At 41.4% G+C, this 20471-nt stretch overlaps 1 protein-coding gene across 2 annotated transcripts in view; it reads left to right on the top strand.

Moving 5' to 3' along the window:
• vegfc (vascular endothelial growth factor c) overlaps window positions 1-20077 on the top strand; it is an 80541-nt gene extending 60464 nt beyond the window's left edge. For both annotated transcript variants that reach the window (XM_039613819.1, XM_039613820.1), the window contains exons 5-7: window positions 2957-3099; window positions 11945-12260; window positions 19585-20077. In XM_039613819.1, the coding sequence (XP_039469753.1) occupies window positions 2957-3099; window positions 11945-12260; window positions 19585-19693 (568 nt within the window). In that variant the 3' untranslated portion in view covers window positions 19694-20077. The remainder of the gene's footprint in view (window positions 1-2956; window positions 3100-11944; window positions 12261-19584) is intronic.
• Window positions 20078-20471: the final 394 nt, after the last annotated feature.

Raw genomic sequence — 20471 nt, 5'->3', positions numbered from 1 at the left:
CTGAACTGAATGCCAAGCTGAACTCTCCTCATTAGTCTGGAAGAGATGGTGTTCATGTTTTCAAAAAAATTTAACTATGGGTACTTGGCTGGTAGCCAGCGGTGGAGATGGAACCCATCAGGTGGCTTGACAGGGGGCGACCAACAGATGAGCTAAGACCCTTCAAGAGGTAAAGTAGGTGCAGACACTGAAACTGTCCAGGGGGCTGGCAAAGATGGAGACTTTTTGGTGGCTAAGGAGGCTGTCAGCAGCAGAGAAGAATCCCATGCACCTCTTGGGAGGTGGCCGAGGCTTGACAGGCCAAGGCTTGGAAGGAGGCCAAAAACAGTGACGAAAGGGCACCTCAGGAGCCTGGCTTCAACAGAGAGCGGATGGTGGCATTTGCGAATGCCACCACCCACAGGCTCAGCAGAGAGCCTGAAGCTCAGGGAGTGTGGGCTCCGTAGGCTCAGGTGGCGTGGGAGCTTCATGGTCATGCATCTGGGCTTGCATGACAGGGCATGAAGGTTCAGTGTTTGCTGGTGATCTGGATGCCTAACTTCAGTGTTCACAAGATGCTCAGGGCTCACAGTATACTCAAGGTTTGCAGTGTACTCTGGATTTGCAGGATACTCATAAGGCATTGGGAGCTCCTCAGCAGGGCATACAGTCTTCTCTAATGACAGTTGACATGGTCTTTAAATTTGCAGATCAGCACAAATTTTCAGCGACAATCAAGCCAAAATGGAAGGAGGACCAGGTAAGAAAAAGGCAATCTATGACTGTGGGCAAGCTTGCTCAGAATGGTCTGATAGCTTGATCCAAAAAATATAATGGTCCTTTCTCCAAAAGTTGAATCTGTTCATCTGGACGTAGCGTTTTGTGGGAGAAACGTTTTGTCACTCATCCAAGTGACTTCTTCTGACCTGCAGTCAGCTGAGACTGAAGAAGTCACTTGGATGAGTGACAAAACGTTTCTCCCACAAAACGCTACGTCCAGATGAACAGATTCAACTTTTGGAGATTTACTTTCCTGGATGATTGAGAATGCATCAAGACATAATGGTCCTTTATTCCAAAATATCTGGGTGTGAGCAGTGGAAATGACTGGTGGCTGAAACAGTAGATATTATTGCTTTAGATGTAGAGAACTTCCAAAAGCCCTCACATCAGTAGTTTGTTTCCTTGTGAGTTGACTTGAAGCCTAGAACACCAAAACAGCTTGTTTTCTTAACCCTAACCCTGGGTCCATTGTGGACAGCGACGAGAAAGTATTTATTTACTTACAAACTTTATCAAATCACTTTGTCTAAAACCCTGGACCACGACACAGAGATTAAATACAGCTGGCTGACAACAGGCCACAAACTGATCTCCTCCAGCATTTTCTGGTAAAGATCAGAATTCATGGTTCCATCAATTACAGCAAATCGTACAGGTCCTGAGGCAGCAAAGCAGCCCCAGATCATTAGACTATTGGCACAATATTAGACTTTTTTACATAGGGTCAGATAGGTTTGTACAGATTTTTCCCTTCATAAATCAATTAATCATTTACAAACTGCATTTCATATTTACTTGGGTTATCTCAATCTAATAAAAAAATGTTTTTGGTGATCTTACACATTTAGTAATTGTGATAAATATACAAATACTTTTTCACAGCACTGAAAAAGCATAAACCATCTATTAGGGGGAATGTATTTGTTATAATAATTAAATCCATGAGGTCTCTATCATAGTCTGTGGTTTTTTCATGTGTGTCCAAATTATTATTTTCCTCTTGACCAATTGCACAGTCTTGGGAAAACAAATAAACAAAGGCACTCTCATTGCATATGGTTTAGGACTGTGGTCATCACTGTTGATCTTTTAAACCACATAAGGTTAAATTAAATCATTTAATATACTCTGGAAAATTTAATTCAGGATTTTCTTGCATATTGCTAGCACAAAGTGCAGAGGTTCACAGAAAGACCTTGCACAATGGTTTGTGTGATGTTTTTTTCTCTTGATGCTGCATTTTGCATATCTGAAAGTACAAATTTGATGACAGAGGTCGAGAACCCAGAGGTACAGGAAGGCAGAAACCGCAGGGGTACAACCAAGTATCTCTTTCCAAAGGTTAAGGGGCAGTAACTTAGATGTTCCCACCACAGTTACAGACAATAAAAAAGAGATACTGCCCAATAAAAGTTTATATATCCTTAGTTCTTCATAAGATTATATAAAACAATAATAGTATGCAAGGATATATAAAAGTTCTTAATTGATACATTGCCCACTTTAGCAACAGTGACAGCTTTCAATCTTGCTTAGCTGTGGATGGCTACTTTTATTATCTCATATAGAATAGCTGCACAGTCTTCTTGACAAAAAACATCCAGATCCTGTACGCAAATCATAGCATTATGCATAGCATGGCATATGAATATAAAGTTGAATTCTGGTCTCATCAGACCTAAAATATTTTGTTCCAGAAGTTCTGAGGCTTATCTTTGTACTGTTTGGTATGTATGTAAGCATGCTGTTCTGTGACACTGGGACTGTTTTGGCTTTGTCCTGGTAACTGTACCATATAACCCATTTTTATTCTAGTGCCTTCCTATTTTGGATATTTAAACAGTCACAACACTTGCAGTGAAGCCTGAATTTCTCCTGATGTAGCTTGAGGTTTTTCCTTTGCATCCCGATCATTTTTCCCAGCAACACTGTGTGAAGGAGAGGTCTCACAAGAGCTACAAAGCTCATTGACTGTTTTTATACATGCACTTATTACAGTTAAACTGTCACAGGTATGGAAACTTGAATGATCAGTAATATTTTCAAAAACTGGCTGCTTTTTCACAAAATTTGCTCCATTCTGTGTGAACCAGTGAGCACATCTATACTGCCGAACACAGAAAAAAGAAAACATAATTTGAGAACATGAGGATTAACCAAGTATTATCAATCTTTTTGTCTCTGTCTATTGAAGGTGTCCATTAGCCAACAGGACGTGTCCTCTTGGTCAGACCTGGAGCAACAGGCAATGCATGTGCATCAGTATCACTGCCAGTATGCATGTCAATCCTCTTCCCCCACTAGTGTTCCCTACAAAGCCCTCCCAGCAGCACACTGGTGAGTGTATCTTTTTTCTTTTTTAAGAAAATACTGCAAAGTTACAGTTGGTTATTTTACTCAAACAATTCTAAAAAAAAAAAAAAAAGAAAAGAGAGAAAGAAAAAACAACAATTATAGCTGGTGACAGGCTTACAGTAGGCATAAGAGCAAGGGATTATCATCTGCTTCCACAAAGTTAAATCTGCAGTACTACGCACTGTTTATGGTACTGTGTGGTTCTTACTTTTGCATGTCGTTGCACTACCTAAAATCAAACCTCATCACCTAATTCATGTGAAATTAAAGTACTCTAATTAAAGCAACTACTGTTCAATAATCCAGCCTAGAAGCAATAAATGCATAAACTAGTTTTTCATTATCACTCTGAAAGAGAATGTTTCTAATTTTAGAGATATGCATATTTGTTGTGTACATTGAAGGAAATATCCTGGTCAAAAAAGGCCAGTAATGCCATCCAGAGTAAGGATCTAGTTAGATACCATGTTTCTAAAATGTTTATGACCAAGTACAATAACCTCATTTTTATTGGAATTTAGAATTAGGAAATTAGAGGTTATCAAAGTCTTTATGTCTTTAACACGTTCCTACAGTAAAACTAATTGTTGTGAGTAATCTGGCATCATGGATAGATAAAGCCTTGTTATCCTTGTTGTAGCCTTGTTCAAAAGGCTACAAGAGCTACATGCCAACAGAGGCTTTACGGTATTTTCAAAAGTACTGCATGAATTGTTTAGGAATTACAGCTGTTTACACATTGTTCCCATTTTTAAAGGTTCAACAGTCATTGCACAACATATTTTTCAATGTAAGGATTGTTATTGATGCTTGGATGAAAATCTTTTTCACTCATTGTTTGGCTGAAGTCTACAACCCTGTGCCATAACAAATGCAGTATCTCCTCCTTTGAGATACTCTGCCAGGACTTTAAGATGAGATAGTAAATAATTCTTTTATCACATATTTGGGAATTTCTTTCATCACAATAATAAAAGTGTTGTAAAGCATTATATGATAGATATATTGTACAAAATGATTGAACCCCACATAGCAGGCAGGTCTGGTCCGGATCTGGTGTTAAGCCGGCACTGCTGGCTGACTTCTGGCATGGTAAGTGGTATTTCACCCAGATGTTGGCCAGGTCTGGCGTAGATGGCACTGTTTATGTGATGGCATGCCACATCTGGCCCGATTATGGTTTGATTTATGTGGCCCAGGCTCATAGAAAACAGGTCCTCCCTGAATCTGGCATCAAGCTGGCACTTCTGACTGACTGGTGTCATGGCAGGGTGTATGTCAACCAGATGTGGGCCAGGCCTGGCAATGATGGCACTGTTTATGTTCCTATTTTCCTATTTTAGTTAGAAGACCCAAATGCCATGTTGCAATACTATACAGCAATAGTAGCCAACGTTTCATGCTACTTTTGCACTATTATCTATTATGTTCCGGCACATGTTGTTATTACATGGATTGACTAAGGTACACATTAGGCTGACATCTGGGGCCAGAGCTGAAACTGTTCTGGGCCAGCAGAGGGCCAGCAGAGTGTCTGCAACAGGTCTTGTGCTGGCCCATGTGTGGGCCACCTCTGGCAAACCAGGGGTGTAGCATCTACACTAATCAAAAAAAAGGAGCTACAGGAAAGGCATAAGTACTTACTGTAGTTCTTTATGGTTGTTTCTGTGTGGCATCTGTTCTATTTGATGTTCAGGGTCAATCTGTAGCTGAAGGGCACATTCTTGGGACTTTTTCTGAAAGCCAGATCTCAGTTAAAATTAGAGCTCTTATTTCTCGTTGCGTTGTAATCCTGGCTCTTAGCTTGTCCAGTTTATTTTGTGGAGACCTAGACAAAGGCTGTGGACCCCACTGGGTAGTACTTGATACTATCAAATCAAATCAAATCACCTTTATTGTCACATCACATGTGCAGGTACACTGGTACAGTACATGCGAGTGAAATTCTTGTGTGCAAGCTTCACAAGCAACAGAGTTGTGCAAAATACAATAACGTGCAACAAGCAAAATATAAAAATGGTTAATCTAAAAAGTAATAAATATATGTACCATATATAAAGGTATATACATTACTGAATGTGTGTACTAAATATGTTTTTCACGTGTGTGTGTGTGTGTGTGTGTGTGTGTGAGTGTGTATATACATGTTTACAAATGAAATAGAGTAAACAATAAAATAAGATATATAAAATATAAAATATACAGAGGTAGGTATGTGCAAAACAGTGGCATTAATGTACAGTATGGAGTGCATAATGTTGAAGTTCCAGTAGTGAGGGTGAGGTGTCTATGACGTGTTCAGCAGTCTGATGGCCTGGTGGAAAAAGCTGTCTCTCAGTCTGCTGGTACGGGACCGATGCTGCAGAACCTCCTTCCTGATGGAAGTAGTCTGAAGAGTTTATGGCTGGGGTGACTGGAGTCCTGATGATCCTCCCGCTTTCCTCAGGCACCGCTTCCTGTAGATGTCTTGGAGGAGGAAGCTCACCTCAATTATCCGTTCAGCACACCGCACTACTCTCTGGAGAGCTTTGCGGTTGTAAGCGGTGGTGTTGCCATACCAGGTGGTGATGCATCCAGTGAGGATGCTCTCAATGGCACAGCGATAGAAGGTCCTGAGGATGCGGGGCTCATGCCAAATCTTTTCAGTCTCCTGAGAAAGAAGAGGCGCTGCTGCGCCTTCTTCACTGTCTTGTTTATGTGTACTGACCACGTAAGATCCTCAGCCAGATGTACACCAAGGAAGCGGAAGCTGCTCACTCTCTCCACAGCGGCGCCGTTGATGGTGATGGGGTGTGTACTCCTCTGCACCTCCGGAAGTCCACTATCAGCTCCTTTGTCTTTGCGACGTTGAGGGTGAGATGGTTGTCTTGACACCAGTGGGTCAGGGCGCTGACCTCCTCCCTGTAGGCTGTCTCATCACCGTTGGTGATAAGACCCACCACTGTAGTGTCGTCCGCAAACTTCACAATGATGTTGGAGTTGTTAGTGGCCGTGCAGTCGTAGGTGTAGAGTGAGTACAGGAGAGGGCTCAGTACACACCCCTGTGGAGCACCAGTGTTCAGTGTGATGGGGATGAGGTGGTGCTGCCCAGTCTGACCACTTGGCGTCTGTCAGACAGGAAGTTAAGGATCCAGCTGCAGAGGAGCTGCTCAGTCCTAGATCCTGCAGTTTCCTGTCCAGCTTCGAGGGAACGATGGTGTTGAATGCTGAGCTGTAATCTACAAACAGCATTCTCACATACGTGTCTCTCTTCTCCAGGTGTGACAGGGCAGCATGGAGTGTCAGGGCTATGGCATCATCAGTGGACCTGTTGTGGCGGTATGCGAACTGTAGAGGGTCCAGTGAGTCGGGTAGTGCGGAGCAGATGAAGTCCCTGACCAGCTTCTCGAAGCATTTGCTCACGATGGGGTCAGGGCTACAGGTCGCCAGTCGTTCAATGATGAGATGGTGGAGGATTTGGGTACAGGGACGATGGTGGCCATTTTGAAGCAGGCTGGGACTACAGACAGAGAGAGGAAAGGTTGAAGATATGTGTGAACACTCCAGCCAGCTGAGCCGCGCGCATGACTTGAGGGCAGCGGCCGGGAATCCCGTCCGGACCAGTAGCTTTGCGTGGGTTCACTCTCCTGAAGTACCTCCGCACATCCTCCTCAGACACAGTGTGCGCACTGACGTCATCCATGTGCGCACACTGTCCGGTCTCCTGGTGTTCGCTGTGTCGAATCTAGCGTAGAATACGTTTAGATCCTCACACAGAGAGGCCGTGGTCTGCGGTGTGCTGGTTTTCCCTCTAAAGTCTGTGATCGTGTTTAGTCCCTGCCACATACTCATGGCAGACTACAAAGTCCTGGCAGAGTGTCTCAATGGAGGAGATACTGCATTTGTGATAGAACAGGGTTGTAGACTTCAGCCAAACATTGAGTGAAATAGATTTTCATCTGAGCAACGATAACAATCCTTACATTGAACAATATGTTGTCCAGTGACAGTTGAAACGTTATAAATGGGAACAATGTGTAAACACAGCTGTAATATCTAAACAGTTCATGCAGTACTTTTGAAAATACCCTTTGAAAGCATGTATTTCAGTCACATATTAATTGTACAGTGTACGGAGCAAAATTACAAAAGATGTGGTACTGACAAAACAGTACAATTAAGTAAAATTAAACACAAAAAACAGCTGTTGCTTGGGGGAGCTCGCGACGAGGCTGCCATACTCGGCGCCAACCCTGAGGGCGGTGCATCGTTGGTCGGACCAATCGGAGTCTACGCTGCGGGACTGTTTTGATCACGCGGACTGGGAAATGTTTCACGTGGCTGCTAAAGACATCGATGAATACACAGACTCAGTCTGTGGATTTATCAGAAAATGCGTGGAAGATGTCGTCCCAACCAGAACAGTTAAATCCTTCCCAAATCAAAAACCCTGGATTAACGGAGATGTTCGCACGGCGCTGGCGGCACGGAGCACCGCTTTTGCCTCCGCGAACACATCGGACTACAAACACGCACATTACCAACTCCGGAAGATGATCAAAGCAGCCAAACGTGAGTACAGGGACAGGGTGGAGCAACAGTTTGACAACCCTCGGAGTATGTGGCAGGGACTAAACACAATCACACACTTTAGAGGGAAAACCAGCACACCGCAGACCACGGCCTCTCTGTGTGAGGATCTAAACGTATTCTACGCTAGATTCGACACAGCGAACACCATGAGACCGGACAGTGTGCGCACCGCGGATGACGCCAGTGCGCACACTGTGTCTGAGGAGGATGTGCGGAGGTACTTCAGGAGAGTGAACCCACGCAGCTACTGGTCCGGACGGGATTCCCGGCGCGCCCCTCAAGTCATGCGCGGCTCAGCTGGCTGGAGTGTTTACACATCTTCAACCTTTCCCTCCCTCTGTCTGTAGTCCCAGCCTGCTTCAAAATGGCCACCATCGTCCCTGTACCCAAATCCTCCACCATCTCCTCATTGAACGACTGGCGACCCGTAGCCCTGACCCCCATCGTGAGCAAATGCTTCGAGAAGCTGGTCAGGGACTTCATCTGCTCCGCACTACCCGACTCACTGGACCCTCTACAGTTCGCATACCGCCACAACAGGTCCACTGATGATGCCATAGCCCTGACACTCCATGCTGCCCTGTCACACCTGGAGAAGAGAGACACGTATGTGAGAATGCTGTTTGTAGATTACAGCTCAGCATTCAACACCATCGCTCCTCGAAGCTGGACAGGAAACTGCAGGATCTAGGACTGAGCAGCTCCTCTGCAGCTGGATCCTTAACTTCCTGTCTGACAGACGCCAAGTGGTCAGACTGGGCAGCACCACCTCATCCCCATCACACTGAACACTGGTGCTCCACAGGGGTGTGTACTGAGCCCTCTCCTGTACTCACTCTACACCTACGACTGCACGGCCACTAACAGCTCCAACATCATTGTGAAGTTTGCGGATGACACTACAGTGGTGGGTCTTATCACCAACGGTGATGAGACGGCCTACAGGGAAGAGGTCAGCGCCCTGACCCACTGGTGTCAAGACAACCATCTCACCCTCAACGTCGCAAAGACAAAGGAGCTGATAGTGGACTTCCGGAGGTGCAGAGAAGTACACACCCCCATCACCATCAACGGCGCTGCTGTGGAGAGAGTGAGCAGCTTCCGCTTCCTTGGTGTACATCTGGCTGAGGATCTTACGTGGTCAGTACACACAAACAAAACAGTGAAGAAGGCGCAGCAGCGCCTCTTCTTTCTCAGGAGACTGAAAAGATTCGGCATGAGCCCCCGCATCCTCAGGACCTTCTATCGCTGTGCCATTGAGAGCATCCTCACTGGATGCATCACCACCTGGTATGGCAACAGCACCGCTTACAACCGCAAAGCTCTCCAGAGAGTAGTGCGGTGTGCTGAACGGATAATTGGAGGTGAGCTTCCTCCTCCAAGACATCTACAGGAAGCGGTGCCTGAGGAAAGCGGGGAGGATCATCAAGGACTCCAGTCACCTCAGCCACAAACTGTTCAGACTACTTCCATCAGGAAGGAGGTTCTGCAGCATCCGGTCCCGAACCAGCAGACTGAGAGACAGCATTTTCCACCAGGCCATCAGACTGCTGAACACGTCATAGACACCTCACCCTCACTACTGGAACTTCAACATTATGCACTCCATACTGTACATTAATGCCACTGTTTTGCACATGTCCGACTACCAACCTCTGTATGTTTTATATATCTTATTTTATTGTTTACTCTATTTCATTTGTAAAACATGTATATACACACTATATACACACTCACACACACACGTAGAAAAACATATTTAGTATACACATTCAGTAATGTATATACCTTTATATATGGTACATATATTTATTACTTTTAGATTAGCCATTTTTATATTTTGCTTGTTGCACGTTATTGTATTTTTGCACAACTCTGTTGCTTGTGAAGCTCGCACACAAGAATTTCACTCGCATGTACTGTACCAGTGTACCTGCACATGTGACGTGACAATAAAGGTGATTTGATTTGATTTGATTTGACACTACATGTACAACAAAACATGCAAATTTAAGTGAGATCCCCCCAAAAATTCAACAAATAAACTGAAAAAAGGACAAATTAGCAGTTTCTATGAGACCAGATGCAAAGTTCAAGGATCAAAAAGACAAGTTTCATTGTCATCTGCAGCCAGGTTCATGGCAGAAAGCTAGGCTTTATAGTGCAGGTAAACTACAATATCAAAATTCCTATACAACCTCTTTCATTTCATGTAGGTTATTGTGAGTTGACTGTATTGTAGCCTTCTTTAGAAATCTAATGATAATGAAGCCTGTGGGCTGTGAAATATTATCGTTGGTATTTATGGTTGGAGTAGAGAGATTAGTTTAGATTAGATAAAACTTTATTAATTAAACTTCAGGTGGGTTACTCCGGGAAATTCAGAGTAACCTTACATGATAACACTATTCACTCATAATAATGAGTATGTCTGTTTTTTATGTATGTGTGCAGAGTGTATTTGCCACTGACTGTCACAATGAATTAAAACTAAGACTGTCAGCCAAACCACAATGCAGCAGCATAATGTGATGCTGCACAATAACATGTTTTTTACATGTTTCTTTAGAAATATTATGCAAGTCCTTTACAAGCCTCTTTCGATATTAAATAAAATCCCCTAACCCAAATCAAACACCCTCTCTTGGCTCTTTTTTGTAATATATTAATGGTTTAACTTTGTAACTTTGTAAACCAATGTTCTGGAACAGTTTCTAACTGATTCTTGACATAGTCAGTTTACTAAGTCACGACATATGAAGGAGTGGGCTGTACTTTACATTTACGCATTTTGTAAAAGCTGCAGGGTCTATATCAAGAGTTCCCTTGTTATTCTTGTATAGAATTGAGAAAATATAAAGATTGACAACCATTAAAAGCACATGGCTTCAGGAGGAACCCATGCAAACACAGGAGAAAGTCCACAACCAGATGGTCAATTTGAACCAGTGACCTTCCTGCTATGAGAGAACAGTCCTACCCACCATGCCACTCCTAGCTGACTTAGTGCTCTCAAAAAAGTATTTCCCTTATATGATGTGTAATTTGTACAACCAGATAATCAGTTCATTTTAATTCTTTTGTTATTGCCTTAAATATGTTGTCATTGTTATTAATACTTATCATCTATCTTCAGTCAGATGCATACACAGTGTAATTCAGCTGAATTAAAAAAATATATATATATACTGCCAAAAATTTTATATAGTGCCAAATGCTGCCAACAATGCTCTAATAGGATGATATGGTACTATAAGGTTATTAAGATCAGGTGGGGCCTGATTGTTATAAGACCTTGTATGTGAGGAGCAGGATGTTAAATTTGTTAAATAATTAACCTCAGTGTGTGAGGAGGACTCGCCATTTACATGAACAAATTTGAGTCTATTAGGTTGTGATTCAAACCACCACAGCTTAGTACCTTTAATTCCTAGTGTATGCTATAATCTTTGTAATACAATATTATGGTCAACAGTATAGAACACTGCACTGAGGTCAGGTCACAGAGATGAGTCCACAGAGGCCATAAACAGATAATTTCTAACTTTCACTAACGCTGTCTCTGTACTGTGATGAGTTCTGAAACCTGACTGAAACTACAATCAAAACAATTTTCTGCAGATAATCAGTTAGCTGTTTTACAGCCTATATGTTGGCCTATAATTAGCTAAGATGGCTTTTAAGCAATGGTTTAATTACTGATCTTCTAAAGTAGTGAGACACCCTTTCCTCTCAAGATTACAGTTTATCTACTTTAAGGTGTGTGTTTGAGAGTTATACTAGAGAGTCAAGTATTTTTGATTTTTGAAGAGGTGTCACAGTATTCCGAGTCATACGCAATGACGTAATACTATTAACAAAACGATCGACCTCGATGGGAGCAGAGTTCAGGTAGTTGCTCTTCAATATGTTGTCACATGTGATAAAAAAGCTTTTGTCCCATTCCTGATTTGATAGGGTTTTTTGTTGCATATTTATCACATTTAAATCATCATTAAACAAAAATTATTATTATATAAAGATAATCTGAGGAAATGCAAAATGCATTTTTAAATAATGTTTTCATCTATTAATGAAAAAAAATTCTATTCATTCTGTTCTGTTCTACCTGGATCTGTGTGACAAAGTAATTCTGCTCCTTACCAGAAAATCCTGAAGTAGAATGTTTGGCTATCAGTTTGTGCTGATGTATTTAGTTAATGCTAAATTTAAGTAACCAACTTCATCAGTGTCTCTCTTTCTTCCAACTGTACAGACATATTCTCAGAAGATTTATGTGGCCCCAATAAGAAACTGGACGTGGAAAGTTGTCAGTGTGTGTGCCACCAAACTAAAGACTGTGGTCCTAACCGTCACTTGAATCGCAATACCTGCCAGTGTGTTTGCAACTTGCCACCTAGCCTATCCTGCCCACAGAACCATGTATTCAACAAGGAGACCTGTCAATGCACATGCAGCAAGACATGCCCAAGACATCAGCCTCTCAACAAGACAAAGTGCTCCTGTGAATGCACTGAGTCGCCAAATAAGTGCTTCCTGAAAGGAAGGAGGTTCCACCAAGCCACATGCAGGTAAGGAAAGATGTGAGAAGTCCAGTACCTTCCATCTGCTGTTTACTCATTTAAAATAACATTGTTGGCAGGAATAGATGGGACTGGAATAGATAGAACCTTGTCTTCAATCAGTAGCGTGAATATTAAATCTATGCTTATACATAACTTAATCCAGAGGTGTCAAACTCCAGGCCTCGAAGGCCGTTGTTCTGCAGGTTTTAGAAAACACCCTGGGTCAACACACCTGAATCAAATGATTAGTTCATTACCAGGCTTCTAGAGAACTTCAAGACATGTTGAGGAGGTAATTTAACCATTTCAGTCAGCTGTGTTGAATCAAGGACACATCTAAAACCTGCAGGACACCCACCCTCGAGGCCTGGAGTTTGACACCAGTGACTTAACCAATTAGATACACCAAAAACTGTTATCAGCCACGTTAAATCAACGTCTTTTAAATACATCTTTTAAAAGTTTTAGACCCATAGATTTGACTAAAAGAGATCACTAGATGCAAAATATGCAAAAACTGAAATAGATCACTTTGGAAAGGTTTATAAAGCCATTATAAGCCTACAGGTTTTCCAAGATTAACATTCAGAGACTTTAAATACATTTGGAGAAGATTTATGCTCAGATAACCTAACAGTATGACATAAAGCTCTTTTTCATGAGGTATAAACCAAACACAGATGTCCAAAAATAGGATATTGTACCTATATGGTCGAGGCTTGAGGTAGCAGTACAAGTAGGAATGATTTATTGCTTCAGAGGCAGGGTGAAGCACACTGAAGAAGAAACCAAGAGGGATCGAAAGAACTTCAGAGAAAACATCAGGTTATTAGTTTTAATGCATGGTCAATAAAGTAGGTAAGAAATTCCCAGAAAGTTGACTCTGTTGTTCTGCAGTGTTTTCAAGATTCAAAGCGTTTATTGTCATGTGTACCAAGAAAAAAAGGATTTCTCTGTACAATGAAATTCTTTCTCTGCTGTCCACACATAGGTGCCAGTTAATATTTACAATAGATAAAACACAAATAGCATGAATAAATAAATGGTGACAAAAAAAATTGAAGTATTAAATAGATTTATGTGCAAAAGAGCTATGAGCTTAATGTGCTGGTTGATCTGTGAGATGACCTGATGTGCAAAAATTATTATTACTGTTAAAATAGGTCAGCTGAGTGTGTTATCAATTAGATTAAATTTTTATTATCATCATTATTATTATTATTATTTAATTTTTTTCAATTTTATTTATATAGTGCTGACTCACAAAAAATCATCTGCATTTTCAGTAGGAGAAATGCCTGCATTTATACATGGTCCAAATGCACAATGATAAAAACTAGGCCCACTAGCTAACAATGAGTTACAAGATGACTTTCATTATAGTTAATATGACCATTGATCAATGACCATGAGTAGTATTCACAGAGTCAGATAATGGCTACAATAAATTTATTATCCATAAATGATCAAAAGTAAAAGTACTTATTTTCTATATTTATTATTTTGCAGCAAGATGTTACCATCAGTGTTATATGAATTAATATTACTGTTGCAAATGTTTAGATTGAGTTTGTTTTAACCACTTAATACTTGGTTTAATCTACAGCATTTTATTTTGTAAAATCATATGTCTTATAGTGGCTGTGTCATGGTCCTGAGTCTGGGGACCCAGTGTTTTTGACAATTTCTGATTTTGAATAATCTTTGATTTAGTGTTATTTTTGGTACTGTCATTTGTATTTCTAGGTTCCTTAGTTATGCCTAGGTTATATTTGTTTTTTTTGTTACTGTGCCTCCCCTATGTTCTCTGTGTCATGTCAAGTTAGTTGTGTTCTGTCTGTTCTTCCCCCGATCACAGTGTCAAGTTTACATCTTAGTCTATGTCTAATGTTTCCTGTTTTATTTTGATAGAGCTGTGCCCTGTGTTAGTGTATTCAGATTTGTTTCCTCGCTGTCTCGTTATGTTAGATTAGGCCCACCTGTGTTTCCCTCCTGTTTTAAATTCCCTTGTTACCCTCTGTGTATACATTGTGTGTGTTTTCCTTTGTTTCTTGTTGGGTCATCTGTTTGTCATGTGTCAAGCTCAGTTAATTTCATGTTCAAGTTTCCCTGTCCATATATAGGTTTCATGTCTCAGGTTGTCATGTGTTCAGGTTTCATGTATTTAAGAATTAGTTGTTTTCCCAGTTTAGGTTTTGTTAGGTTAGTTTTTGTTTCCCTTTTTCTTTTTTTCTTTGCACTGTATTCAGCCGCCAATAAAGGCTCGCTTTTAGTTTAAGTTCTGTACATTCTCAGGTGTCTGCATTTGGGTCCACTCTCCACTCCACATGGTCTGCCAGCACAGACCTTGACATGCTGTCCAGTGAAGAATACATATATCTGTAACCGCTAAGACTGGTGAATATAAATCTTCACCTCCAAGTCCGTTTGCATACAAGAGGAAGGGGAGTAAGTGGGTCAGCGCTCAGGGCACAGAAACTAAGTTGGCCTTAAACACACCGTTTATTTCCATGGAAACAAACACAGCCAGAATTTCAAATACAGTTTAAAATCCCCCCCTATACAATAAAAAGAGTGTTCTCAATATGCTAAAAACCCTGCTGGCAGGAATAAATATATACTATCAAAACCAAAAGCTAAAAAAATGCTCCTCATATGCTAAAATCCCCCCCCACAGTCCTATAATCTCGCAGTCCAGCCACACTCGGGCAAATGTTCCTTATCTGACAGAGACAGGAGAGGAATTCCTCTTCCGGGATGGAAATCTCGCCAGCCAGAAGACGATCAGGGAGGAGGCTCCTGTCTCCTCCTGACGGCGCGTCACCGTACAGTCCAGCCACTCTCCACACCTGAACACGGCTTCCCTCGTAGCACCGCCCTGAAACAGCAGACACGGGCCAGCAACGTTGTCGGCACAGCCGCTGTTACCCTCCTCCGGCAAAGCTGCGCCTAGTGCCCAACAGTGGGAAAGCGATACTCACAGATGCAGGCAGAGGCGTACCCCTGCCCTGCTGTGGATTTCACGCATCGCCTCCCACTGTCGCTATTCTGGCCGTCGGGACTGGATCGCCGGGTTCCGCTGGCCGGTCGCCGAATGTCTCGTGGCACCCCACTGTCAAGCCGCAGGTCCTTCTTTACATATGCTGGCGTGCACGCGTTTTGTTTCCTCCTGCTCACTTTTCGTGCGTCTCTCCTTTCGTCTCTGCGCTCACTATCCCCCTTAACAGGTTGTTTGGCTGATAGTCCGTCTCAGGGAACGCCCTCACCTCATTGGTGCCTACAATTGTCCGCTTAGTCCACTGTGGATTAAAAGAATATTGTGCAACAACACTAAAACACACAATATAAATATGAAGATAAAACCATGCAATATAAATATCACAATAAAATCATGCAAATAAAATCAACACTATGTACCAATACACAGTCTGATGCAAAACAAAATATAAAAACACAATTTTCCACTATGTGACATATCTAAGTTTGATATTTAAAAAGTATAGTAATTGTACTTATAAAAGAAAATCACATTGATTTAAAGGCTTGACCACAATGTGGCATGTTAAACTGTTAATGTCTACAAAAGTATAAAAAAAGTAAGAAGTGAAGGTGGCATATTAGAATAATGGCTTCTGGTACGATAGTCTCCCAGGCTGTCACATACAAGCTGCTGACCACTTAGTTTGAGCACCTCCAGACATTATTGACTGGAGCATTACAATGCCGACCCCATACAGATTTGAGGTGCTCTGTAATCAAGTAGATTTATTCCTGATTCCAGAGAAATTAGCCAAATGCGGCCACAACATGGCAATAATTTGAAGGATGGATTGCATACAGCAATTAATGCTGTTGGAATGCAAGAATAAAAGCTCTCTTTTCTTGCCAGTATTTTGTGACTCCTGTTTTTTTTTTTATTTCTCTGTGCCTTAAATTATACATTGGTTTATTGATGTAATTTTGTCCATCTATTTATTATTTATTTTAATCTCTGCAATCAGTCCATACACAGTAAATGGCCTGCATTTGTATAGCGCTTTACTTAGTCCCTAAGGACCCCAAAGCGCTTTACACTACATTCAGTCATTCACCCATTCACACACTGGTGATGGCAAGCTACATTGTAGCCACAGCTGCCCTGGGGCGCACTGACAGAGGCGAGGCTGCCGGACACTGGCGCCACCGGGCCCTCTGACCACCACCAGTAGGCACACATGGGGTTAGCATCTTGCCCAAGGATATTTGGCATGTAGCCTGGAGCAGCCTGGGATCGAACCACCGACCTTCTTGTTAGTGGCTGACCTGCTCTGCCACCTGAGCTACAGCCACCCCTATCACTTGTAATCCCCTCACATAAATATGCACCAATTTGTAATCCAGTCATCCATTTTGTCATTAGCTTACTGACTTGGTAGGTGAAGCATGCTGGTATAAACATTTTAGCTAATTTGCTGTATGTACCAAATATTTTTAATTAATGATGTACTTAGCAATTATTTTTTTTCATTTGGGAAAGTTTTTTCACTGGGAAAGATTTCATCATCATCATCATCATCATCATCATTTATTTATACAGCACTTTAAAAACACACCTGGTAGACCAAAGTGCTGTACAAAACTAATATGCACATAGTAATAAAAATAAAAAATAAAAAATCAGTTACCCACAGAGTTAAAAGCCAAGGAATAAAAATAGGTTTTTAGTAAAGACTTAAAAACTGGCACTGATGTAGCCTGTCTAATACGGAGAGGAAGGTTATTCCAAAGCATCGGCGCTGCAACAGAGAACGCTCGGTCTCCTCTACGTTTCAGCCGTGACTTTGGAACAGAAAGCAGCAGCTGCTCAGCTGACCGAAGGGAACGAGTGGGGACGTGCTTCAACAAGTCAGACAAATAAACAGGTGCCAGACCATTTAGAGATTTAAAAACCAATAAAAAGACTTTAAAACGGATCCTAAATTCAATTGGAAGCCAGTGTAGAGAGGCCAATATCGGAGTGATGTGATCAAATTTTCTACAGCTACACATAAATGCACACATTCAAACCTTCAGGATGTTAGTGGCTCTGTGTAACCAGAGTAAGGCACTGATTCCACACCAGTATGTAGGGGTTTGTTGCAGTCCCCTAGTGTGCTAATGACTTCTCCGAGCTGTCAGTTAACCATTTCCTCTACTGCACAGGAGGAAACACGCACACATACACACACATCCATCCATCTGGTCCACTTTCAACCCACCGTGACCCTGTTTGAGAGTGATTTATGAGTAGAGCGTAACAGTAGGAATCTAGTGTCTGGGATCTGATCATTATGCGTATGTGACTATGAACATGCGTTTAAAAGAAATTCTGCTTGTCCATTTTAACTCATCTGTGTATTTGAAAGGGGCTTGAGTAACAGCAACTAAATATTCTGTCATTCACCATGTGAGACCCTGTGCAGCTGAAAAAGAATGGGTGATTGCACAATTTATAATGATAAAGTATGTATAATAAAGGATTAGATCATTGTTTGTTCCTTAAACTTCCTTGGCTACAAGGCTTGTATGTCTGTTTGGACAATGAGGCCTACATTTTAGGTTACAGTTAAGCAAACATGCACTAGGACATATCATGTTAAGATATGTAAGCTCTTTTTCTGTTGCCAATTATGACTGAGAGATGAATGGGTTTTTTTAATATCAGAAATATCTAAGTAGTCAGTTATTTGACTTTTTTCTTATTACCCTAAACAAAACTCCAGAGTAATTGCATCAGGATGGAAAGTAATAAATTTAAATTCTGTTGAAAGCTCTGGTAAATCTGGCATTGGCTGTAAATCATTTGGTAACTCTAAAGGGAGTAGTTTTGCCCACTATTTGTAGTCGTGTTGGCTGAAGGGAAAACATGCAGGCTTCTGGGACACAGAAAACAGAACATTTATTATACATATGTAGAGGAATATATACAGTCCCTATCAAAAGTTTAAGACCACTTGAAAAAGGCAAAAAATCATATGGTTGGATCTTAGCATGCAACAAGAAGAAATGGGAGTGTGACAAGACTTTTTTTTGAGCATGCAATTTATTGAAAACGACGCTTAAACTAAAACAGGCTGTTTTCCAGCTGATCAAAAGTTTAGGACCACATACCTTTAAAAGGCCAAATCTGTGCAAAAATGTGCCACAGAACTCATCGTTTGAACTTTGCAAGAGAGCACCAAACATGAGACATTGAAAGGTGGAAGAAAGTTTTATTCTCTGATGAGAAAAAGTTTAACCTTGATGGTCCTGATGGTTTTCAGTGTTACTGGCATGACAAGCAGATCCCACCTGAGATGTTTTCTACACGCCACAGTGAAGGGGTTGCCATAATGGTCTGGGGTGCTTTTGTCTTCAGTGGAACAATGGAGCTTCAGGAAGTGCAGGGGCGTCAAACGGCCACTGACTTTGTCCAGATGTTGCAGAGAGCATCCCTCATGTCTGAGGGTCCTCATCTGTGTGGTAATAACTGGGTTTTTCAACAAGACAACGCTATAGTACACAATGCCCTCAGGACAAGGAACTTCTTCCAGGAGAATAACATCACTCTTTTGGACCATTGTGCGTTTTCGCCTGATCTAAATCCAATTGAGTACCTTTGGGGATGGATGGCTTTTGTGCGGCTGTATTCACCACTTGGAGAAATGTTCCCACTCACCTCATGGAAATGCTTTCATCAAGCATGCCACAATTAATTTTTGAAGAAATCAAGAATAACGGTGGAGCTACTCATTACTTAGTTCATGTTTGGGACTTTGATTTCTGTTTTGGGGTTTTTTAAAAAAAAGTTTTGTCTCACTCTCATTTCTTCTTGTTGCATGTAGAAGCTCTACTTGGAACCTTGTTAAGATCCAACCGTGCAAGGCTTTCTTGTGGTCAGTGCAGGCAGTTACAAGTTGGTCAGTCTGGTCTTGCAATCTCAAGCTACTGCTCTTTCAACTACTAGCTGGTGTTTCACAACTCTGGTATTCCTGCCGATTCCTTTCTGTGCCCCACTCATGTATTGAGCCATATGCTTAATACTTAGCTGCCTGATTGGAGCTTCAGTGTAGTATTGAGGGCAGGTTATTGGCTGGTAGGTGAATAGGACTGACTGGCCGGCCTTCAGTTAGCCATTCTGGGTGTCAACTCTTCATACTGCATATGTGTATATGTATATATATACATATATATGTATGTGTATCATATATGATGTATATCATGCCTATGATGAGTGTATGTAAACAGCTGACTAAAATTGTACAATGCATATCCTGACCTACACTGGACTGTTAGTGGTTTTGAAGCTAATTCTGTCTTTTTTTCATTGCAGTTGCCACAGGCCTCCCTGTGAAGTAAGAAGGCGAAGATGTGAACCAGGTTTCTTCTTCAGCGAGGAAGTGTGTCGCTGTGTTCCATCCCACTGGAGAAGGCTAGACTAACCTCCATGCTATGGGACATTAACAAGATTATATTAAACTTAAAAAAAACAATTCATCACCCATCCTCCTCAGATCTGCTGGTCATAAGTATCCCTATTAGATGTTGGGGCAGCTATGTGTGTGGGCCCTAAAAAAATGTGGAGAAACCTTAGTGATTAGGGTGGAGATATGGGAAACTGGTGAGTTGAAGGTGATAAATGCACTGATTTTGATATAAAGATATTTTTATGGGAGACTGATCTGAGATGAACATTGGAAGGAAGGACACTTTTTGTCTAAGTAATTTCTTTTAAAATATTTGAGGAGTTTTTGTATCAATTATGTCTCAGTATTCTTATGTCAGATATTGATTATATAATTTATTAAAGGTTATTTTTCAACTTTCTTGCAATTTCTGTATTTTTCATAAAAATACACCATGATCAGTATTTTTGTATCGTATAAAATATATGTGTGAAATAAAGTATACTGAATCTTATCTATTGTTAACTTAGGTTGTTATCCAGTCTGTTACCCCAGCTTTCACAACAGGAAGGATCACCAGTTTATTGCGGGGTTAACACAAACAGTCAGATAGCCCCATTTGCTCATAGTAACTGCTAATTTTAACCTTGATGGTCCTTATGGTTTCAAGTGTACATAGCATGAATGTCTTCTGGGAGGACGTAAGGATACCCAGAAGACGTCCACACTGTTGCAGTGAGAACACTCAAACTCCACAAATAATATCTCTGGCAAACCATAGTGTCAGTGCTGTGTTATTGTTACAATGCCTAAA

Source organism: Oreochromis aureus, linkage group 6 (assembly GCF_013358895.1).
Source record: "Oreochromis aureus strain Israel breed Guangdong linkage group 6, ZZ_aureus, whole genome shotgun sequence".
NCBI classification, from domain to species: Eukaryota; Metazoa; Chordata; class Actinopteri; order Cichliformes; family Cichlidae; genus Oreochromis; species Oreochromis aureus.
Note: the sequence above shows the minus strand (reverse complement) of the source record. Positions and strands in the feature narration are given on the sequence as shown.